The sequence below is a fragment of the Neoarius graeffei genome, chromosome 28 (genome assembly GCF_027579695.1).
Source record: "Neoarius graeffei isolate fNeoGra1 chromosome 28, fNeoGra1.pri, whole genome shotgun sequence".
Lineage (NCBI taxonomy): Eukaryota > Metazoa > Chordata > Actinopteri > Siluriformes > Ariidae > Neoarius > Neoarius graeffei.
The window spans coordinates 15,939,327-15,964,582 of record NC_083596.1 but is presented as its reverse complement, the minus strand read 5'-3'; the positions used below and the strand labels follow the sequence as shown (position 1 = coordinate 15,964,582).

Genomic DNA, 25,256 nt, shown 5'->3' with positions numbered 1-25,256 from the left:
GTTTACCTTGAATTTGGAGACGACAGTGACGACTTTGCTGTGGCCACGAGGGTTCTCTTCAACGTCCGAGTCTGCAAAAAGACTCTGCAGCAGAGAATCCTCTGACTTTTGCAGCAAACTGAGGAGTTCAGGGGGGACTGGATCCTGCACGCAGACACACACAGGGAATAAGAACCAGAACGTCAAGGATGTAGTAGCTCATCTGGCCTGCCATCAAAACAACCACGGCTACCAAAACAAACAGAACTGAAATGTGACAATAAGAGACAGGACCAACGTCCACGACTAATTGTTTACGACAGGAAAATCAACAAAGGACTAAATTTTTGTTCCCCGAGGAAAGATCTACCCAAAACATCCATCAGAACTGAATCTCATCTCATCATCTCTAGCCGCTGTATCCTGTTCTACAGGGTCGCAGGCAAGCTGGAGCCTATCCCAGCTGACTACGGGCGAAAGGCGGGGTACACCCTGGACAAGTCGCCAGGTCATCACAGGGCTGACACATAGACACAGACAACCATTCACACTCACATTCACACCTACGCTCAATTTAGAGTCACCAGTTAACCTAACCTGCATGTCTTTGGACTGTGGGGGAAACCGGAGCACCCGGAGGAAACCCACGCGGACACGGGGAGAACATGCAAACTCCGCACAGAAAGGCCCTCACCGGCCACGGGGCTCGAACCCGGACCTTCTTGCTGTGAGGCGACAGCGCTAACCACTACACCACCGTGCCGCCCACCATCAGAACTGAATTTGCATGATAAATGAGAGGAGATACAACTCTAGTCAGAAGAAAAAAAAAATTTATTAAAATTATCCTAATTACTAATTTGTTAGCAAAAAATTGACAATACAATGACCAGGTTTTGTGCAGAAAGCCTAGCTCTTTCAAATAAAACAATCAGAACTGAAATCCATCCGAACTCAGGGAAGAGACACGATTTAACTGAAAATAAAAAGTTCTAAACAAATCGTTCACAAGAAAATGAACAAACAAACGACCGAGTTTTGTTCCCCGAGGGAAGATCGGCCCAAAACAGCGAGAGGAGATACAATTCTAATGAGAAGTCCAAAAACTCGTGAAGTTGACCTAATTAGCAGTTCGTTAGCAAAAATTTGACAATACAATGACCAAGTGTTGTATTGAATGACTAGTTCTTTCAAATGAAACAATCAGAACTAAAAATCCATTGAAAACTGAGGGAGGAGACATGATTGAACTGAAAATAAACAAAGTTGTAAACAAATCGGCCAAGTTTTTTTTTTCCCCCCAAGGGAAGATCTACCCAAAACATCGATCAGAACTGGAATCGGATGAGAAAGGAGATACAATCCGAGTTAGTAGTGAGAGGCCTGGAAAACTCGTTCATTTAGCCTAATTCCTAACTGGTTAGCAAATGTTTCACAAAACAACGACCAAGTTTTGTGCGGACTGATGAGTTCTTTCAAACAAAACAATCGGAATGAATTTGTGGAGAACTGACAGAGGAGATACGATTTAACGGAATTGTGAACGACGTACGGACAACATGCCATGGCAACAGCTCATCGGCCTTATGGCCAGATGAGCTAAAGAGTGAAGGGTGGTTAATCATGTCTTCCGAATACTGAGTAAATTCCACTAGTGGAGGGGGGGGGGGGGGGGGGGGGGGGGGGTTCAGGATGTCTGCTTCATGTTCTGACCCAGACAACAAAGCAATCTGCTTTTACACTTCTCTCATCAGCAAGCTCATACACACTAGGGCTGTGCGATATATCGAATACACTCGATACATCTCCGAAAATTCTGTGTGAGATACATAAAATTATTATATCGTAACTATCGAGTATTTTATGGTCATCTTCCGACTTGCGTTTGTTTCGTGTTTGTTGCGTTCGTTTAAAACCTTTCCCGGTGGTTTTCTCCCCGTCCCTCAGGCAGTAACGTGAGAGGCTGCCTAAGGGTAAAGAAAACAATAACGTCACACACTCGCCAACCAATCCCGGGCGACATCTCGGTGCTGAGAGGAACTTCTGGGAAGATTTTCTAGTTTCGGTTGTGTTGCCAGCTTGGGCGGTTTTAAGTGTGTTTTGGCGGGTTTTGAACATTATTTTGGGCTGGAAAACGTCAGCAGTATCTGGTAACACTGCCGGCGGGAAGATTTCCTGGTTCCGGTTTACAGCGCTGACTCGGTTCGTGCAATCGCTGGTGTTGCATACCGTAGGCTACCGTGTAAGCTCAGTCAATTTCAGCGACAAATTTAAAATGGAAGCGGACGAATTGGTTCCTAAAAGAACTAGTAAGGGGTCAGTCACATGGCATTTTTTGGATATCGCGAGGAGGACGTGGAACAGCAAATGCCAGTTTGTAAAGTGTGCAAAAAAAAAAAACGTCATCACGAAAGGCAGCAGCACTACAAATATGTTCCATCACCTGAAAACTCACCCGGTACAGTATGCAGAGTCTCTTAAACTCTGAACTACTTGCCCACGAGCTAAACAAATGACCATAGCGGCCTCGTTCTCCAAAGCCACCCCATATGAGAAAACGAGTCAGAGATGGAGAGCTATAACGGATGCGATCACTAACGTCATTGCCAAAGACATGATCCCAGTTAGCATAGTGGAAAAACCAGGCTTCCAAAAATTACCAAAAACACACTCGATCCCAAATATGAGCTGCCCGGTCGCAGACATTTTAGAGAAGGCAATACCGGAATTATACACATCTGAGAGGCAGAGCCAGAAAACATTCAGTTCAAAAGTGTGCAAAGAGAAAAATTATGTTTTGCAGATATCTCTCTCTCTATTGTGAATGTTCCAGTGGTTCTCAGTAGTCAGGTTAATAGCTTGGAGATCTATTTTTTTAAATAATTTAATGAATGAGCACTTTTCTTATTTAGGCTAAATGTCTCCCAGTGCTGAGCTTGCACTTTATTGGTTTGAGCTCTGAGCAGCTCTGTATTGTGTTGCCCCTTTGTTGCAATTTTCAAGATTGTTTTTGCAGTTTGTGCCACATCTTTGTTGAATAAAAATAGTCTTATTTCAATTCAATTGTGATTAATCACCAACATGAAAATTTAAAATGTGTTGTTGAAAACCACCTGTAAAGTTAACCAAGAATGTTATTTAATCTGCAGGGATTGTAGCGAAAACAGTAAAGAGTCAAAGTTAGATTTCATGGGGTCCTTTAGAGGATTATATATCTCGAGATATATATCGTGAAATGGAGAAAATGTATCGGGATATTCATTTTTCCCCCCATATCACACAGCCCTAATACACACCGTACCTTATTCTTCTCCATCATGCCCTCGATCTGGTAATTAACTTTGCCTGCGTAGTGAGCAACAATGAAGTGAGGATTCTTGCTCAGCTTGTCCCAGCTCATACTGCCATTGTCCGAGAGCTCCTTCTCTAGACGCTCCCGAAACTGCTTAGCATCGGACGCTCTGTTCAAACGGCACTCCTGGAGGAAAAACAAAAATCATACCGTGTTATAATGCATCAGTAAAGGAAAAATCCAAATCGAGCCCATAATCTATATCATTTGCTGGACTATACTCGAGTCAACAGCCACCTCATTAAGCAGGGAGAAGATGCTGGTGGGATTTCCCTCAATCAGCTCCAGGCAGCTGTGGTTATCTTGATAGCGGATAAAAGACCACTGCAGTCCCTCGGACACGTATTCCTCCTGCTGGGCCTTCAGATAGTGAGCTACAAAGTGCTGCTGCAGCTTCTCATTAGCATAGTTAATGCACAGCTGCTCCAGATTGTTCAGCAGGAAACACTCAAAGCCATACACATCCAAAAGGCCTAGAAAGAGCAAAGGTGGAGTTTAAAAACGAATGCGGCACACGGTCCACGTCACATAAAGGAGAAAGAGGTTGTGTACCAATGAAGTTGCACCACTTGGAGTCATCTGCGCAGATGCTACTGTTGATGAAGCTGACCAGCCAATCAAACAGTCTGGTAGATAAAATAAAAAGGATAAATAATTAAAAAAAAAAAAAAAAAATCACTTTAAAACAAAAATGGCCTGGGTCGTTCCTGCAATAATTAGAAATGAGGTGTGTTTAACAAGTTATAACATTGTGGCAGATTGAAATACTGAAAAAGAAACAGAAAACGAATGAATAGTAAAAACAGAACAAAAGAGTAGAAGAAAAAATTAAACATATTAAAGCATAAATGAGAAGTACAGCTTTCAAAAAGGATTATAAAAATCTATGAAGAATTATTCAAAAGATAAATACACAAAAGTGCAATCCAGCCACTGGGGCCGCACAAGCCAGTGCATTCTTAGTGCTGGTCCCAGGCTCGTAAAAATAGGGAGGAATGCAAGCAATCGAAGGAATAGGACACTTATTATGAAGAATGTTGACTTCAAGAAATAATTAACCCTGAAACAAGTAAGTAAAGAGCAGGGATTTCAAACAGCGTCCTGGTAAATCATTTTGAAATTGCATTTTGCTTCTTGAAATGGCGCCAAAATCTAATCTACACATTTCGTAAATACATTCAGTCGTTAAACAGGAAGTCGGTGTGCGACAGACCTGAAAACGGGATACACGGTATAGAACCCCGAGCTGAAGTTTGGTACCAAGTGGCTATGATTTGTGGCTGCTGAGAAAAAGGGTGTTACAGATGGACGGAGGGAGATACGGCGATATGGACGGACAGAGGTAAACCAGTCTACCCCACGCCCTCCTTTGGAGCGGGAGTATAATCATAAAAACTCATACCAAATCAACTATGTGGATGAAGAGGCTTGGAGACAAAGTGAGAGGTGAGATTGAGATGGTTTGGACAGGTACAGAGAAGAGATCCAGGGGATATTGGGAAAAGAATGCCCAAATGAGGATGGGTTCCCTTTTGAGTCTGGTTCCTCTCGAGGTTTCTTCCTCATGTCGTCTGAGGGAGTTTTTCCTTGCCACCGTCGCCACAGGCTTGCTCATTGGGGATAGATTAGGGATAAAATTGCTCATGTTTTAAGTCGTTCAAATTCTGTAAAGCTGCTTTGTGACAATGTTTATTGTTAAAAGCGCTATACGAATAAACTTGACTTGACTGCTGGAGATGGCAGGTAGAAGGAAAAAGAAAGAGGATGACCAAAGATGAGATTTCTAGATGTGGTGAAGGAGGGCGTGAAAAAGGTATGAAGGACAGGAGGAGATGGAGGGACATTATCCACTATGGTGACCCCTAACGGAAACAGCCAGAAGAAGAAATACACAAAATTAGAAACACGCTTACAAAAGTACTCCATGACAATAACTTCACACTCTGGTGTGCGCAAGTCTAGCCTCAACCTTTAACTCATATGCAAGTGAGCTGTGTGTTAATGTGCTGTGGTAGTGTAGGGAGGCTCACCGGGCGTAGATGACTTTAGCGAGACAGTCCCTACGCACCACACACTCGCTCTGTGAACAGGGCTTCAACAGGGCGCTCTGCTTTCCTGCACGCAGCATCCGGACACTCACACACTGCTGCAGCTCATCTGCTGGCACACGCAACAGAGCCGCTGTCTTCTCTAGGAAACCTATAGACACACACACACAAAAAAAAAAAAAGCACAAACTCAGTCACAGACTAACTCTGCTATAATCAGGGCTTTGAACCGGTTCAAGGAACGAAAACGAAAACCGGGAACTTTTTCTATTTCACATGGAACAGAAACGAAACCAGAAACTTTATTATTTTTTATGTTCCGGAACAGAAACGCTTATTAAAAATAATGGTAACCGGTTAATACCGGTTTTTATTTCGTTCCTCAAAGTTTCTGTAGCCTACAAATAGTCATTCTTCTCCTGCGCAAGTTTCTATGACCCGCTGGGGTTCACTTCCTGTGTGACGGTCGCTGACTGAATGGAGAGAGCGGGAGGGTGGACGGACTACTATCACGTCTCCACGTGATAAGTGAGTAAGTGCATTACTGAGTGTCTGAGCAAAGAAGAGCCTGAACGATGCAACCTCCCTATTGGCTGTTTGTAAAAATGTATCAATTGTTGCCCTTCCCACGGGAATCATCGCGGGCTCGAGAGACGAGACCTGACGAGTTAGTTCGTTGGTAGCAGAACAAAATGTCTGGATACAAATCGGGTTTTCAGAAAAGGAAAGAAAATAAACGGAGGGTTGAAAATACAAAAAAGGAGGCAGAAAATGCAAAACGAGTTTTAAGGTAGGACAAATGGTTACTTTTCTGAGGCAGCCTGCCGTGGCTGCAGGCTTTCAGTTGTGTCATTGAATGGTTACTTTTCTGAGGCAGCCCGCCGTGGCTGCCTGCAGGCTTATTTATTATAGCCCATTTAGTTAAAATAGTTGATATAAAATGTTTATAGTTATAGTTATGTGATGGTTGTCCTGATTTAGACTGGTGGTTTTTTTTTTTTTTTTTTTTGGGGGGGGGGGGGGGGGGGGTTGCGCGATGTTGCACCCGGGTCCAGATTAGGGCAGAACCGGCCCTGGCTACATTTCAGGTGTAGTTTGTTTTATGTATGTATGTACTTGCATAAATGTGTACTTGGTCTTCCAATATGGCGCCTAACAAAATCTCGCGGCGCGGTGACGTCATGCGGTAGCCCTCTATAGGGCCTGACTAGCCTTTGGTAACACACTAAACGAATTATCTTTCATTTTTGGCACTTTTTCTGTTTGTGTAGATGGGAAGACATACTGAGAATCCAAATCGCCAACATTTGAAATAATAATTGTTTTGAATTATTTCTTGTCTTATTTAATGAAGGTTGTAATAGAATTAGCCTATATTTGGCTTAAGCTGGATGAGACAGAGACATAATTTTATAGCCATTTGTTAAACAGCTGACAGGGAATGTAATTAACCGTTCCGGGAACGAAATTTTTTTGTTCTAACCGGTTCGGGAACGTCTATTTAATGGTGGAACCCAAAACCGGAAACGTTAAAATTCCGTTTCTGTTCGGAACGAACCAATAGGAAAAAAATTCCAGTTCAAAGCCCTGGCTATAATAGACACTAATCTAGCTCTTTATACCAGAGAATATTTCCTAAACTTGGACTAATTTCCACCAAGTACGAGTAAGTAATTAATTTCAAAAATGAAACTTTTAAGCCTTGATAAGATGCATTTTTGACCAATTTATTTTAATTGCAACATTTCAGGCTTTTACTCACTTACGCTTGGTCAGGTGCACGAGAGGCGGATGCAAGTGCGGAAATGTTTTTTTTTTTTTTTAATTATTATTATTAGGGTGGCATAGTGGTGTAGTGGTTAACGCTGTCGCCTCACAGCAAGAAGGTCCGGGTTCGAGCCCCGTGGCCGGCGAGGGCCTTTCTGTGCGGAGTTTGTATGTTCTCCCCGTGGGTTTCCTCCGGGTGCTCCAGTTTCCCCCACAGTCCAAAGACATGCAGGTTAGGTTAACTGGTGACTCTAAATTGACCGTAGGTGTGAATGTGAGTGTGAATGGTTGTCTGTGTCTATGTGTCAGCCCTGTGATGACCTGGCGACTTGTCCAGGGTGTACCCCGCCTTTCACCCGTAGTCAGCTGGGATAGGCTCCAGCTTGCCTGCGACCCTGTAGAACAGGATAAAGCGGCTACAGATAATGAGATGAGATTATACAATGCAACCTATACAAGTGCAGGAAACACACAACAGCAAAAACAGTCCAAATCAGCAGATAAGGTCATAAACAGGAAAACAGGCAAGAGGTCGATCGAGGCACAAACGGGACATCGGAGACAAAACGAGGACGAGAACCAGGACCAGGAGTCGAAAAACCAGGAAAACCACAAGGACGGGAAACAAGGCTTGGTAATGCACACTGAACGTGGCGTAATACTTCGCGTCGCATTACCTTCAGCGCAGTCCTTAAATAGCCCAACGTTTAGTTCATTGATTGAGGACAGGTGCACCTTGTTCAGTGCGCGCGCAGCCCAAGGCATGCTTTCAGGTGCACACGCCAAGGTGCACAGGACTGACAACGCTACGGCAATACAGAACCCAAACATAAATAAAATTTGTCTGGAGAGGTAGAACAGTTTTCGATAGGCAGCAAGAGAATGGTCATGATCATCATCTCTTCATGATTTTGACTAGAATCGTTGATTGTTTTTTGTTTTTAAGATTTCTCGAATTTGATTTATTACATTAAAGCTAGATGGCCTTTCTATTTCATAAAAAAATCAGTCAAATTTAGTTCCCTCTGAAATTTGGTCATTGTGATGCATGTTTATTTCTGCAATATCTCAAAAATATCAGGCCATTCTGTGGCTGGGAAGTTATTTAACTTGAGGGGATTCCCAAGCAAATAACACGCATGAAATCGCTCACTTCATGCAGTCAAGCAGACAGAGGAAGTCCGTGTGCGCAGGTTTACCTTGACCATGTACTGACAGTTACATCATTCTTCCCTCCCCCCCGTTTCCGGTTGAGAGTACGTTGTGCGCATCCTGGCTGCCGCTTCTCACTGGAGCTTTTTTATTTTATTTTCTCTCCTTTTTTCTTTTTTCTGTGTTTGAGTGTTTTAGTCCGCCAGTTGCGGTGCAGCTCCAGACCCAGTTTTGGGCGTCGGTTCCCTCCAGGCCTTGGTTTGCTGTGGGTGATGCCTGCGCTCCCAGCTATGGACTGCAGTGAGCTCGTTGCTCATTTTAACATTGTGGTTGTCCAGCGCTCTGTGCTTTAATGCTAGGCGTGATGTTCCGAGCGATGTTGCTCGGTGGCATCGCGGTGGCTGTGCAGGCGGTTTGGGACATACCAGCGCTCTGCGTGGCGGTGCTTCTGTGCTCGCTTTGTGGATCCATGGTGTGGTGTTCAAGCGATGCTGCTGGCGGCGTCACGGCGGCTGTGCTGGAGATGTGGGACTTGTTTTTGCACACCTTTTGGTGGGACTGTGGCTGCTACACCACTGGAATGATATCCTGACCTCTATTTGGTGGACTTTTTCTTTTCTTTTTTCTGCCTATTATTGTAAAGCGACCTTGGGTTTTGAGAAAGGCGCTATATAAATTGAACATAATAATAATAATAAAACAGCTGACTGACGATATTTATTAGTTTGGTCCTGCATTTCCTTTCCTTCATATATAACATATCTTTTCTTCTCGCTTTCCGTTACTGTAGTCGGCCTTTCACGTTTCATTCACGTCCTCCATTTTCCTCTCCCGTTTCAATTTTGTATCCCACAATACCTTGCACGAACGGGGAAAGCCCACCATGTGATGCATGATGTAGTATCTTGAATTGGGTCATGGTGAAGGAGGAAAAAAATAGCGGAGAATTTAGGGCCATGTGGCCCTTAATTCATTAATTGTTCCATTTAAAAAATAATAATAATAAAATTGGAAGTCTGTGATTCGAATTCAGTAGCTTTCAGTCCACTAAACAAAAATAATTAGGTGTCAGGAAGTGTCTTTTTATGACCTAAACTTAAAAAATCTGAAAGGCAGCCTACCTTTAAATCTGGACAGTTTTAGGACGTTTCATATTTCCAGGATTATTGTATTTGGATATTAAACTACTACTTGAATTAGGATTGGTGTATTAGTATTTTTGATTATCAGGAGTATCACAAGATAATAGGAATAGGTTTATATTCATGCGATGTTTCTCTTGTAAATAGTCGTTTGTTTTTATTGCATTGTAAATTGATCTTGAAAATCCCAATTGGGAAATACTAATAAAAAAGAAAAATTATTGCATTGTCTTCACATATACCTTTGGATTGTTGATCGAGACCACAGGGCTCAGACTCAGGGGCGGGACTGAAGTTCACATTCCCCAGCTGCAGAAGACCTGCCAGGATCTACATGATCACATTAAGAGGAAAAAAAGGTCACAAAGAAGCCTGGAGTAAACAATTAACGTCATATAATAGAATCATCTTCAGAATTACTGGCACCGTTCAAGAGAACGGCCAAGGAAAGGCTGTATAAAATAACTCAAACTTGATTTATATTTTCCACTCAAACAGCAGAAGAAATGATGAATGGTTCCAAAACAATATTTCTCAATCAGTTTTCTCTTAGAAATATCTTCCAACGTTGGATTTAACAAATATTAATTGCAGGAGGTGCCAATAAAATTATTGGCACCTCCTGCAATTAATATTTGTTAAATCCAACGTTGGAAGATATTTCTAAATAGAAGGAAAAAAAAGGGGGAGGGGACTACTTAAGAAAACAGGAAAAACACAAATACGCTACAGTGCGTGTATATGCTGAAGCTCAAAATACAACTCTATGCAGTCCTGATATACTCTCATGGTGGGTGATGAAGGGTGCCAATAATTTTGTTGCAGACTACAAGAAAGCCTTGAGGCAGAACTTACCCTGAAAATCTGTGCACGCTTGTCTGCATCAATGCCAAGGCTGACCATGGCTTCAAGTGTCTCCTGGAAGCAATCCTCTATAAAAGATATTAAAAAAAAAAAAATAAAAAAAAAAAAAAAAAGTGACTTTCTGGACCTAAACATTCCTACATCAAGACATAACAGAAAAGTGTGTGGTGGGGGCGGAATCTATGAGAACCTTCTAAGGTTCTCTCTGCATTTGGCAACCAGGCAAACGTTTGGTCACGTGGCATCTCCCACTCCCGCCTCTGTTCTTCTGTCGCTCCCTTCATCATCTGAATATGTAAAGCAGACAAACAAATAAATGACTGTTATATTTAAGAAGAAGTTGTGTTAGTTTTGCACTTGTATGTATTTTGACGCTCATCAAATTTATCAACAATGTCCCAGTGCTCGTTCCTTTTAAAGAACCAGCCTGCTTTTAAAAACAATTATTAGATACAGAATCAGATGTGAAAATTTCATAAAAAACACTATTATATGGAAACTAATACATGTTTTACCACTCATTGTTCATACAAGGACATGGAGATCCAAAACGGTGACATAAATCTCTATACTTTGTTTGTGAATGTACGGTATCTATAGAATAAAAATCACACGTTGGCTTAAAAGATATGAAGTTTCTCGTGTTAAAAAACAACTCACATTTTTCATATGAAATTCACTGTGGATCTGAGGGGCACATTTCAATAATATTGGCTGGCCTTTTTCGTGGTATATCGGATATATTCCATTCAGCTAATATTTGTCTTCAACTCGTTCAATATCATGCTAGCTGAATGGAATATATCCGATATACCACAAAAAATGTGGGGGCATACAGAGTATACAGGTTAATCAGGGTTAGTATATATGAGAGATTTTTTCTTTGTTGTTTGTTTTGTTTTAAACGGGGTAAACCCTTTACAAACAACAAAGAAAAAACTCATATATACTAACCCTGATTAACCTGTATGCCCCCATATTTTGTATGCTGCTGAATCGGTCCTTTTTTCAGTAGCTTTGTATAAACAATAACCGCTAAATGTAATGCAATGTTATGTAAGGTGATCCCCCTAGGCATTCTCATTGTGAAAAGTAAGGTCACATGTACATGGACTGGCATTTAATGTTGTATTTGTTCCTTTCTATTTGTTTTTTTGTCTGTTCATATTCTTTTTGGGGGAGTAAAGCCAGTTTAAAAATGCCGTTAAACGCATAGGCCTATAGGCCAAGTTTAATGACCTTGAGGTTATCAGAGGTCATATGTCGTTTTACAAATGAAAAATGAATTCAGCACCCAAACATTTAACAAACAAGGCCATTTGCTAACTTCATTAATCATTTTAGTACATTTCATTCCTTAGAAAGCTGAGAAACTGGGTTCAGCTGAGACGTTTACAGGCCCAAAGTTCAATGACCTCTAGAGGTCAACAGAGGTCAGATAGAGCTCGGCATATTGCAGATTTGAATTCGGCACACCCAAATTGACAAAATAAGACTGTTTGCCGACTTTGTCTCAAAAATGCCTTTAACTCCTTAAAATAAGCACTTTTTTGAATTTTAGTACCAGTCTAGAAGCGTTACCTCACTGCTCTCTTCATAATACTTTATTGCTTCTGTCGTAAAAACGCACACCAGGACTTTCCACATAAACAGCTTTAAAAGATAAGTGTACATCACTGACATGGTTCATTCTTCTGTGCGATGTTTATTCATTCCGCATTTTTGTCAGGAGTCTCCAGTGTCAGCTCTTTGTAACACCCGGAGGTAAAGCTGTAACTTCTTGGTATCGTGTACATTTTTTCAATCTTCAGAAAGCAGACCTGTGCAGTTTCTCAGTAACCTGATGAGCTGCATTTTTTTTGTCTTATGAACTCAAGAGAAAGCAAGAAACAAGCAATGGTTTACAGTTTGTATAACGTAAGCGATAACAGGAACTAACCTGACGTTTCACAACTTTACACGTCACTAAAAATGGATAAAAAGCATGATGTTCTTTAATTACAATAAATTCCAACTGTTGGCAAACTGCTGTGGTATAAAAAGAAATTAAAAAAAAAAAAAAAACCCACTGCATTAGGTGCTGGCAGCGCTCGAAACTAACAGTGTCCCGACGTCCCGGGGACCATAAAAAATGTCATCGGGACACAATTATCATATCTGGGACAATCCCGGGACAATGGAAAAAAATAGATCTAGAAAAAAAAGTTCTACATTAATATTATTTACAAAGCCGTAACACATACGTAGACATTCACCTAATTTGTCAATTTTAATTTTAAAACGTTAACAGCGAAAAATACATAGTAGCTACACTTTCGATGCACCTGCATCCGTAGGCTACAGAGCAGCGCATTCTGTTCTAGAATCTTCGGCCGGAGTCCGCATTATATGGACTTGGAATGGAATTGCTACCGCACACGCTGCGCCGACTCTTGCCAGAACAAAAATGCTGAAGTGGTTGAAGCGGACCGACCGCGGGGAAGAAACTGAAAGCCCAGACATAACGTCTCCGGGACCTTCAGGATCCAAAGTGTCATCGTCTGGTCTGCAGGCAACGCTAGCAACTGAATGAACACTGTTAGACACGTTATAAAATACAACAGGAATGATGTGGATGATATTGACGGAAGATACCGTTCAACAGAATAAGTGAGTTTTCTTGGTGTCTTTCTAGTTCAGAAAGTTTAGTCAGTCAGCAGCACAACTAGGCTGGGACCTGGCACTATGTTGATGTTGCTAACATTTGCACCCACGTTTCGGCAGCGAAAGTTCATAAAATGGATAACGGAAAGTTCATAAAAATGGGTAACGGTAATGGATAACGGTCTCATCTCATCTCATCCTCTCTAGCCGCTTTATCCTGTTCTACAGGGTCGCAGGCAAGCTGGAGCCTATCCCAGCTGACTACGGGCGAAAGGCAGGGTACACCCTGGACAAGTCGCCAGGTCATCACAGGGCTATGGATAACAGTAATGGTGAAAATTATAAGTTGGCCTTATAAGTGCCAACAGATATTCAAGGTATAAAAGTAGATGAAATGAACATAAAAGGGGTCTTATTTTCAATTAAAGTGTACTGCAGATGTAGGGAGTTGAAACATTTTCTGAATGAGCTAGTTGGCCCCTTTAAATAAACGGGTATCTATTCATACAGTGAGACTGCCAAAGTTTAATAAACTGAAAATGAAATAACTAATTTTGAAGTAGATGATGTATAGGACATGTGTCGCATGACTTATTGTAAAAATGATATAAAGGGTTCAAAATCGCATAGTTACAAATATAATAGTAACTTCATATGATAATATTAACCACTGGTTATTTCAGAGAGGAAAAAAAAATGGGGACACTATTGCTTCCATTTGGGACAATACAACACAGAATTCGGGACCACTGGGGGACACAAAGAAAAAAAAGTTAATTTCGAGCCCTGGGTGCTGGTATTGTACAGAGTGTTTTATAGGAAAACAGCACACCCTGGTCATGTTTAATTACATTATACACGTTATTGTTTTTAGTTTAAACTTCGTGCTTAATGCAAGGCTCCCAAAGAAACTTTTGTTTCTTGAACTGAATGAAAATCATTTTTATATACGAATAATATCTGAAACTTTTAAAACCCTCCGATAGTTCTCATCCGTGTTTTTTTTTTGGGTTGTTTTTTTTTTCAAATATCTCGAGTTAGCATCACCATGTCTCAGTTATACACGAGCAGCACTGATTTTGCCCTGCAAGGATTGGGCCAATAAAACAAGTGGGATAGTTCCTGATTAGACACCACCACTCACTGTGTTACATTCACCTGGTAAAATATGTGGAAATTTCTCTCGTTAGGAGCCTGAAAGGCCACCCTGGTCTTCTCGAGAAGATACGTTTGCACCGAGGCCCCAATCAGCAACTGAGAACTGCAGGACAAGTGACAAAAATCTCTCATTAGCATATCAAAACGATACGATGTAATGCAAAGAACAGAGAGGAACCGTCAGCACCTTCTTGACCTTCAGAGAAGGCCCAAACATAACATTTGAAATGCTGATATATTCAATTTCTTTCATTATTTCATGATAATTATTCTCTCCTAATCCTAATTTGGCCTAATCAAATCTGCTTCAGAAATGAAAGGGTTACTGCCCTGAAAACATTAAAATTGAGTTATCCAGTGAGATTTGTTTGTTGTCTCTAGGCTGAGAAGACTTTGGAGCCGACTCATTCATTGGTTAGGACTTGATTGTCAGGACAGAAGACCATGCCAGTAAATGTTTATGTAGGAAATGACTGATGAATTTACCAATCAGATTTTGATTTATAGTGGGCGTGACCAAAAATTTATTGCCCGAGACCTCTCGAAGGCCAATGCGAGCTTAACTGCGACTCGGTGCCGTCAGCACAGCAGTGAAGTCACCTTCCAGCTGGTGTAGCGTTCATCAGTAGTGTTAGCAAATGCTAATAAAGCGGTCAAGCCAGTGCTATTGAGACCAGGTGATACAGGCTAACGACCGAGAAACTAAAATTTCTGTCTCCAGACTCTTCTTCCACACTGCATGCTCGCAACAGTTTTTTTTCACTCAGACTTAAAAATTAATTTCCCTCTGTAATTTACTTCGTTACTTTTAAAATCAACATCAACAACTACACGCAACGGCACGACCTGGCAGCCTGCTGCTAATCCCCTTGCAAACTACTTTGCCCTGTTGCTTTTTTGGTGTGTCTGGCTAAGTTTTGGCTGAGCTCAAGTCCCAGCTCTAATAGTAATGGTTCGCCACTGGCAAAGAATATGATGCTATGCATTTTAACATGGTAGGGATAACTGGATTTTATTTCTTTGGTTCTTCTTAAGCAGACAGCAAATCATAAATGAATTTTTTAAAAAAATAAATAAAATTTGATTTTACCCATGCAAAGATGTTAGAAACAATCCATCCCAAATTGTATCCAGTGCACTTTTTTTTGTTTTTTTAAAATCGGGCCAATCACATCACTCACTCACTATCCATTTTGAGTCAGTTGACACATCAGACATCTTCAGCAGAGCTCTCCATTCAGCACGGTCTTGAGTTGCCTTCTCTGTGATATTCCATAGCTTCAAGTCAGCACAGACAGATTCTTTCCAGCTTTTTCTTTTTTTTTTTTTTAAAGATATTTTTTTGGGCTTTTTGCACCTTTATTGGATAGGACAGTGTAGAGACAGGAAATGAGCGGGAGAGAGAGAGACGGGAAGGGATCGGGAAATGACCTCGGGCCGGAATCGAACCCGGGTCGCCCGCATTCATGGTATGGCGCCTTAACCACCTGAGCCACGACGCCCCCTCTTTCCAGCTTTTTCGAGGTCGGCCATGGTTTTTCACTCGTTCAGCTTCCAGGGTAGTACTGTACATCTGTTGATCCAAGAATGATTGCGCTGGACGTGTCCAAACCAACGGAGACAATTGCATCTGAAGACAGTGTCAAGGCGATGGAGGTTCAGCAGCCGCAAAAGAGAAGACGTGCCAATTCGTGTTCCTCTTTTGACATTGCACATCCATAAAAGCATGGCTGGCTCTTTCATTACCCTAAAGCCATTTTTGGTCATCTCTTCGGAGTGCCCAACATTAAGAACCGTATAACATGGTGCTACACACACACACACACACACACACACACACACACACACACACAACTGCTGTATAGTTGACCACGGGTATGAAGTGAGGCAGCTTTGCAGGTTAACAATGGTAGCAGCTCTCTAAACTTTCCCCAAGCAGAACGAGTTCTGATAATGGTTGCCAGTTCACAACCACCTCCTGGGCAGATACCATCACCAAGGTATACGAAGCTATCAACGACCTCTAGTTTGCGACCTGCCAACATGACCTCACTGCATGGCCTTGCATCAATCGGCCGAGCTCCTCCGAGACAACACCGACACTTGTAATCTGGGTTTTCAACTAACCTCCCCTGCACACCAGAACATCTTTTGTGTGCCCACATTTTGCAACCACTACAGAAAACTGAATTCTGGCCAACCCCTTTTCTGCACACACCACAAGGATATTTTCCAGAGATTCTCAGTGTGTTGAGATCATTACCAGAGATCATGACTTTGGTCTTCCCCATGCTGACTTTCAGGCCCTTTTCCTCAAGACCAACCTTCACATCATGAACTTTTATGCCAGTGCACCATGCACACTGGCAAGTCTTACCATCCCTGGTCTGTCGGAGCAATTAAACTGTAATAAAATATTAGAAACACCAGGCGTTCAAAAACATTTGACTGGTAGTGTACTTTGTACAGATCACTACATTAGGTAGATCTACAACCCCGATTCCAAAAAAGTTGGGACAAAGTACAAATTGTAAATAAAAATGGAATGCAATAATTTACAAATCTCAAAAACTGATATTGTATTCACAATAGAACATAGACAACATATCAAATGTCGAAAGTGAGACATTTTGAAATTTCATGCCAAATATTGGCTCATTTGAAATTTCATGACATTGGGACAGGGGCAATAAGAAGCCGGAAAAGTTAAAAGGTACAAAAAAGGAATAGCTGGAGGACCAAATTGCAACTCATTAGGTAAATTGGCAATAGGTCATTAACATGACTGGGTATAAAAAGAGCATCTTGGAGTGGCAGCGGCTCTCAGAAGTAAAGATGGGAAGAGGATCACCAATCCCCCTAATTCTGCACCGACAAATAGTGGAGCAATATCAGAAAGGAGTTCGACAGTGTAAAATTGCAAAGAGTTTGAACATATCATCATCATCTACAGTGCATAATATCATCAAAAGATTCAGAGAATCTGGAAGAATCTCTGTGCATAAGGGTCAAGGCCGGAAAACCATACTGGGTGCCCGTGATCTTCGGGCCCTTAGACGGCACTGTATCACATACAGGCATGCTTCTGTATTGGAAATCACAAAATGGGCTCAGGAATATTTCCAGAGAACATTATCTGTGAACACAATTCACCGTGCCATCCGCCGTTGCCAGCTAAAACTCTATAGTTCAAAGAAGAAGCCGTATCTAAACATGATCCAGAAGCGCAGACGTCTTCTCTGGGCCAAGGCTCATTTAAAATGGACTGTGGCAAAGTGGAAAACTGTTCTGTGGTCAGACAAATCAAAATTTGAAGTTCTTTATGGAAATCAGGGATGCCGTGTCATTCGGACGAAAGAGGAGAAGGACGACCCAAGTTGTTATCAGCGCTCAGTTCAGAAGCCTGCATCTCTGATGGTATGGGGTTGCATTAGTGCGTGTGGCATGGGCAGCTTACACATCTGGAAAGACACCATCAATGCTGAAAGGTATATCCAGGTTCTAGAGCAACAGATGCTCCCATCCAGATGACGTCTCTTTCAGGGAAGACCTTGCATTTTCCAACATGACAAATGCCAAACCACATACTGCATCAATTACAGCATCATGGCTGCGTAGAAGAAGGGTCCGGGTACTGAACTGGCCAGCCTGCAGTCCAGATCTTTCACCCATAGAAAATGTTTGGCGCATCATAAAACGGAAGATACAACAAAAAAGACCTAAGACAGTTGAGCAACTAGAATCCTACATTAGACAAGAATGGGTTAACATTCCTATCCCTAAACTTGAGCAACTTGTCTCCTCAGTCCCCAGACGTTTACAGACTGTTGTAAAGAGAAAAGGGGATGTCTCACAGTGGGAAACATGGCCTTGTCCCAACTTTGAGATGTGGTGTTGTCATGAAATTTAAAAAAAAAAAAAAAAAAAACCTAATTTTTCTCTTTAAATGATACATTTTCTCAGTTTAAACATTTGATATGTCATCTATGTTCTATTCTGAATAAAATATGGAATTTTGAAACTTCCACATCATTGCATTCCGTTTTTATTTACAATTTGTACTTTGTCCCAACTTTTTTGGAATTGGGGTTGTATAATGTAGTTTCAAAACAAGGAGAATATGAGAATTCTCATCTCATTATCTCTAGCCGCTTTATCCTGTTCTACAGGGTCGCAGGCAAGCTGGAGCCTATCCCAGCTGACTACGGGCGAAAGGCGGGGTACACCCTGGACAAGTCACCAGGTCATCACAGGGCTGACACATAGACACAGACAACCATTCACACTCACATTCACACCTACGGTCAATTTAGAGTCACCAGTTAACCTAACCTGCATGTCTTTGGACTGTGGGGGAAACCGGAGTACCCGGAGGAAACCCATGCGGACACGGGGAGAACATGCAAACTCCGCACAGAAAGGCCCTCGCCGGCCACGGGGCTCAAACCCGGACCTTCTTGCTGTGAGGCGACAGCGCTAACCACTACACCACCGTGCCGCCCATGAGACAATTATATATTAATAAATTACAAATCGCCAAAACACATTTCAGTCGGACCTAAATTCAGGATTAGCCCAAACAATTGACTGGAGCTATTAATTTCAACATGTCACTTAATTGCTTTACATAAAACAAGCAAACTGAGACAAATGAAGCAGTGTCACACATTTAGTGTATGTAAAACTGAATAGCAGTTTGAGACTTTGTTGCTTGCTGGCATGTACGCTGAACTGTTTTGAAACAATATACTACAAAAACAGTAGAAATGTGCCGAACGTGTAACTGAGACTGACCTGTTCAGCTGGAGCTGGATGTACTTTCCGAAGCGGCTGCTGTTATTGTTGCGTAAAGTGCAAGCATTACCTGTAATATGGAACGAGGGCGGGGATAGATTATTTTTTTTAATTTATGACAATAAATAAATAAATAAAATAAATAACCCTAGCCTGCAACGCAAAGCCAAGTCTCACAAGCAAGAAACATAAAAACGATGGTGAGAAGAGGAACATGTTCCAAATCCATCAACATTTTCCAACCACAATGTTGAAAATAATACAGCACTCAAGATTACAATAAAGCGGATACACTAATTTGACAGAAAACAGTATGAATTTTCAAACGTGATTCCTGACTGATTCGCGCTATTCTTAAAAGTGCATATCCTGGACCAATTTCGTTTTGTTTTTTGTTTTTTTTTTAAATACGAAAGTATGTCCCTTGACACACTCATCCAGAAGGGTAATTTGGCACAAGGCCATCTGTCTACAGCAGAAAAAAATAAAACGCATCTGGAAAAATCCCAAGGGAGTCTGGAGCCAGATTTGTGATGTCACCTGCTTGCACAGTTTCAGTGCACAGCCTGTGTAGACCAAGTTTCGCAGCTAGCGATTTTGCACTGAAATATGGAATTGTCACCCGAGCACAATGTTACTTCACCTTTGGATGAAGAATATAAGGAGATGTCAGAACTGGGGCTTCGTCTGTTTGGATTTGATGATGATTCAAGTAGTGAAGACGACAGAGACAACACCGGGGATGTAAATAATACGGTCGTTTTCTCATAAACAAACCAGCGCTGATGTAGGATTCAGAGGGAGGCGTCCCACACGCGACGTCACGAAAATCAATGTTTGCCGGGAAATCCAAATGCCAAGTTTTTTCAGAGGCGGATCAATTCGCCTCAAATGGCTAGATTTCAACTGAATTTTTCTGGTATTGCGCAAGGTAAAAAAATTGCACAAAATGCAAAAATGTGACAAGTTTAATATAAAATAGGAAAATTACATTGATCTTGCTCCTGAATTTACCCGTGATATGCACTTTAAAGTTCAGATGGAAATTTCGGACCAATAGTGTGGACTTTCTCTCAATTTCTTACTTTTCTTTCCATTCACTTCTTCACATAGCCTCCAGTTTGGCTTGTTCTCATAAATTCCTAAATCTCATTTTTTCAGTCATCCTCCCTCTCTCTCTCACTCACCAAAGGCTTCCATGATGGGGTTCGAGTCCAGCACTCGTCTCTCTATCCTCTCCACCGCGTGCTGGCACTTCTGTGATGAGGTAGCCACTGTGGCGTAGTACTTCATGAGGCAGCGTGAAGTCCACGTCTGGAGAGAAACAGAGACATTAGATTCATCCGCCATAACATTAAAACCACTGAGAGGTGAAGAGAATAACACCGATTTTCTCATTACAATGGCACCTGTCAAGGGGTGAGATACATTAGGCAGCAAGACAACAGTCAGTTCTTGAAGTTGATGTGCTGGAAGCAGGAAAAATGGGCAAGCATAAGGATCTGAGCGACTTTGATCAGGGCCAAATTGTGACCGCTAGGATCTTTGTTTTAGCCAGCATTCACTTTTTTCAGCAGTTTGTGCTACAGGAGCTCTTCTGTGGGATTGGGACACATGTGCTAGCTTTTGTGCCCCATGTGAATCAATGAGCCTTCAACACCCATGATCCTGTCACCAGGTCACCAGTTCTCCTTCCATACCAGGAACACCCTACAAGATGCACCATTTTGTTGATGCTCAGACCCAGTCATCTCGCCATCGCAATTTGGCCCTTGTCAAAGTCGCTCAGGTCCTTACGCTTGCCCATTTTTCCTGCTTCCAACACGTCAACTTCAAGAACTGACTGTTCTCTTGCTGCCCAATATATCCCACCCCTTGACAGGTGCTGCTGTAATGAGATAATCAAAATGTTATTCACGTCACCTGTCAATGGTTTTAAAATGTTGACTTACACCAATCAGCCATATCACCACAAGGCCAAATTGAGTCTAAGCCTGTATCCGAAAATCGCTCACTCGTTCGCTACTCCCTACATAGAGAATTACTATATAGAGGACTATATAGTGAGCTCATTGGTAAAACAAAGAAACGCTTTCGGACACTCGCCTGTTGTGCTGGTATTTACGTCATTACTGTCGCACAATTAAAACGTGCCAGATCAGTCAACTGGTGGGTTTTCAAAATAATAAACATGCATGTACACTACCGTTCAAAAGTTTGGGGTCACCCAGACAATTTTGTGTTTTCCATGAAAAGTCACACTTTTATTTACCACCATAAGTTGTAAAATGAATAGAAAATATAGTCAAGACATTTTTCTGGCCATTTTGAGCATTTAATCGACCCCACAAATTAATGTGATGCTCCAGAAACTCAATCTGCTCAAAGGAAGGTCAGTTTTATAGCTTCTCTAAAGAGCTCAACTGTTTTCAGCTGTGCTAACATGATTGTACAAGGGTTTTCTAATCATCCATTAGCCTTCTGAGGCAATGAGCAAACACATTGTACCATTAGAACACTGGAGTGAGAGTTGCTGGAAATGGGCCTCTATACACCTATGGAGATATTGCACCAAAAACCAGACATTGAGAGGCTGTCCACACGGCAACGGATTCAGGTGAATCTGATAAAATTGTTTATCGTTTCGGCCTGGCGTCCACACGGCACCGGCGTTTTGGGTGCCCCAAAACGAGAACAGGTTCCAGAGTGGAAAAATCTGGCAACGGTGCCGTTGCGAAGTCGTCTGGATGAGTAGAACGGATTTGTTTACGATGACGTCACAACCACATGACTAGAACAAGCAGCACTCTCGCTGTTTTGTATGAACCACTGCATTGCATTCACTTTTGTATACAGCTTTTCTTTTAAATAAACAAGTAACTAAACCATTTCTTGAATTTCTTTTTTTTAAATTGGATAAGACTGCTTTTCAAAATGTTCACACACAATAAGAAAATTAAGTTATATAAAACTATGCACACTAATAATACTAATTTGTACACACAGAAGGCACGATTTCCTCACGTAGTCGCAGCCATCTTCTTCTTGTTATATGTTTGTTCCTGTGAGTGCTTCACGCCGGGTAGAAGAAGGGGTTTATGCGCATGCGTCCTACTTCTTCTATTGTTCTGGTGTCTCCGATGGGACCGTCTTACAGCGCACGTAGAGATGTGGCATGTGTATTGCATCGTTTTCAGCAAGCGTTGCCATATGTACCTGATATTTTACTGATCCGTTGCCCCTGTGGACGCGATATTTTTTTTTAAATAAAATCTCGTTGCCGTTGTCGTGTGGATGTAGCCTTAGTAGAATTTAGCTAGAATAGTCATTTACCACATTAGCAATGTATAGAGTGTATTTCTGATTAGTTTAAAGTGATTTTCATTGAAAAGAACAGTGCTTTTCTTTCAAAAATAAGGACATTTCAAAGTGACCCCAAACTTTTGAACGGTAGTGTATTTTTGTGATAAATCCATATTATACTGAATGTATTTCCCACATTAATCAATACAAAGTACCTGCATCTTTCAGTTCTTTTAAATCAAGGCTGAATACTTTCTTCTTTGCCGCTGCCTTTTATTAAATCAAATTTGAGACTTTTAATTTGATTTCTTTCAGCGCGACCGCAATGCATGATGGGATATATTGATTTGGTTAGTGACCATCGTCATACACTACTTTCTGTGATGCATTGTGGGATACTTTGAGTGTACTATAAATATAGGGTGTAAATAATCCTCACTAAGGTTTCGGACAGCACTACAAAATGGCGTCCTCAATATATAGTGAGTAGGGAGCAATTTCGGACACAGGCTAAGTTTGACCCGACCCACCTTCCCAGCTCCGCTCTCCCCAGAGACCACTAGTGATTGGTCGACAGGTTCAACTTGGCCCTGAACGTTCCTATATGCCTCTTCGGCGACGACAAAGATGTGCGGCTTGAAGTCCTGCACAAATACAAAACCAGACAAGTGTGTAGGTTTTAACACCCTGGTCATTAATGTCAAGATTACACAGCATTATACAACCCCGATTCCAAAAAAGTTGGGACAAAGTACAAATTGTAAATAAAAACGGAATGCAATAATTTACAAATCTCAAAAACTGATATTGTATTCACAATAGAACATAGACAACATATCAAATGTCGAAAGTGAGACATTTTGAAATTTGATGCCAAAAATTGGCTCATTTGAAATTTCATGACAGCAACACATCTCAAAAAAGTTGGGACGGGGCAATAAGAGGCTGGAAAAGTTACACGTAAAGGTACAAAAAAGGAACAGCTGGAGGACCAAATTGCAACTCATTAGGTCAATTGGCAATAAGTCATTAACATGACTGGGTATAAAAAGAGCATCTTGGAGTGGCAGTGGCTCTCAGAAGTAAAGATGGGAAGAGGATCACCAATCCCCCTAATTCTACGCCGACAAATAGTGGAGCAATATCAGAAAGGAGTTCGACAGTGTAAAATTGCAAAGAGTTTGAACATATCATCTACAGTGCATAATATCATCAAAAGATTCAGAGAATCTGGAAGAATCTCTGTGCGTAAGGGTCAAGGCCGGAAAACCATACTGGGTGCCCGTGATCTTCGGGCCCTTAGACGGCACTGCATCACATACAGGCATGCTTCTGTATTGGAAATCACAAAATGGGCTCAGGAATATTTCCAGAGAACATTATCTGTGAACACAATTCACCGTGCCATCCGCCGTTGCCAGCTAAAACTCTATAGTTCAAAGAAGAAGCCGTATCTAAACATGATCCAGAAGCGCAGACGTCTTCTCTGGGCCAAGGCTCATTTAAAATGGACTGTGGCAAAGTGGAAAACTGTTCTGTGGTCAGACGAATCAAAATTTGAAGTTCTTTATGGAAATCAGGGACGCCGTGTCATTCGGACTAAAGAGGAGAAGGACGACCCAAGTTGTTATCAGCGCTCAGTTCAGAAGCCTGCATCTCTGATGGTATGGGGTTGCATTAGTGCGTGTGGCATGGGCAGCTTACACATCTGGAAAGACACCATCAATGCTGAAAGGTATATCCAGGTTCTAGAGCAACAGATGCTCCCATCCAGACGACATCTCTTTCAGGGAAGACCTTGCATTTTCCAACATGAAAATGGCAAACCACATACTGCATCAATTACAGCATCATGGCTGCGTAGAAGAAGGGTCCGGGTACTGAACTGGCCAGCCTGCAGTCCAGATCTTTCACCCATAGAAAACATTTGGCGCATCATAAAACGGAAGATACGACAAAAAAGACCTAAGACAGTTGAGCAACTAGAATCCTACATTAGACAAGAATGGGTTAACATTCCTATCCCTAAACTTGAGCAACTTGTCTCCTCAGTCCCCAGACGTTTACAGACTGTTGTAAAGAGAAAAGGGGATGTCTCACAGTGGGAAACATGGCCTTGTCCCAACTTTGAGATGTGTTGTTGTCGTCATGAAATTTAAAATCACCTAATTTTTCTCTTTAAATGATACATTTTCTCAATTTAAACATTTGATATGTCATCTATGTTCTATTCTGAATAAAATATGGAATTTTGAAACTTCCACATCATTGCATTCCGTTTTTATTTACAATTTGTACTTTGTCCCAACTTTTTTGGAATTGGGGTTGTACACACAATAGTGTATTACAGAAATATAATGGAACTGAATTGAAACTCTCTTTATCCAAGGAAAATCATACGCACTAGTTATGCCCTGGCGACAGAATTAGTCGACAAACCTTTATTTAAAAAAAAGGATTTCCCCATAGCAATTTGTGAAAAATGCAATAATTCTTGAAAAAAATTTTTTAAAAACCCTCATCAAATGCTTTAATTCCATATTTTGTTGCTTTTTTAAATATTTTTGGGGGGTTTGTTTTTGAGTACAGTTTTTATTTCATCCTCGGTTGATTCAGTCGCACAGGCCGCCATTTTCTTCTTCTTCTTTAGAGTTTTTGGCGGTTTGGCGCCACCAACTGGGCTGGAGTGTGGAACAGGAGATATTGGGGTGGGGTGGGGGGAACGACTATATTCTTTTAGCTATTTCTGTTTCTTTTAAATACTTGATAAAAGGTGATATCTGGCTTGATGCATTCTGCCATTTTGTTTTTCTCTACTCATGGTATATGAGGTAATAGCCTAGTAGTAGAATAGCCAATCAAAGCACACAACTGCTCATATCCAGTGAATGTGGATAGAATTTTAGTGGATGTGGCTAATTGTTCTCGTTAGATCAGTATACTGGATTATCCTTGGTCACATTCTTCTGTTTAACTTCAACACTTTCCCCATAAAAACAGAGTATGTTTTCCTTTCAAACTGAAACTGCGACCAGGTCATAATATTTCCTCTTT

General features: G+C 41.4%; 1 protein-coding gene across 1 annotated transcript in view; it reads right to left on the bottom strand.

Moving 5' to 3' along the window:
- The window catches only part of LOC132875605 (unconventional myosin-XIX), a 50,491-nt gene that overhangs the window by 17,948 nt on the left and 7,287 nt on the right, over positions 1-25,256 (bottom strand). Inside the window, exons 4-15 of the mRNA XM_060912503.1 lie at positions 22,733-22,846; positions 20,087-20,213; positions 18,900-18,969; positions 14,106-14,208; positions 10,495-10,591; positions 10,296-10,372; positions 9,683-9,770; positions 5,362-5,530; positions 3,884-3,957; positions 3,569-3,804; positions 3,281-3,457; positions 7-144 (exon numbers count right to left, since the gene is read on the bottom strand). Of these exons, the coding sequence (XP_060768486.1) occupies positions 7-144; positions 3,281-3,457; positions 3,569-3,804; positions 3,884-3,957; positions 5,362-5,530; positions 9,683-9,770; positions 10,296-10,372; positions 10,495-10,591; positions 14,106-14,208; positions 18,900-18,969; positions 20,087-20,213; positions 22,733-22,846 (1,470 nt within the window). The remainder of the gene's footprint in view (positions 1-6; positions 145-3,280; positions 3,458-3,568; positions 3,805-3,883; positions 3,958-5,361; positions 5,531-9,682; positions 9,771-10,295; positions 10,373-10,494; positions 10,592-14,105; positions 14,209-18,899; positions 18,970-20,086; positions 20,214-22,732; positions 22,847-25,256) is intronic.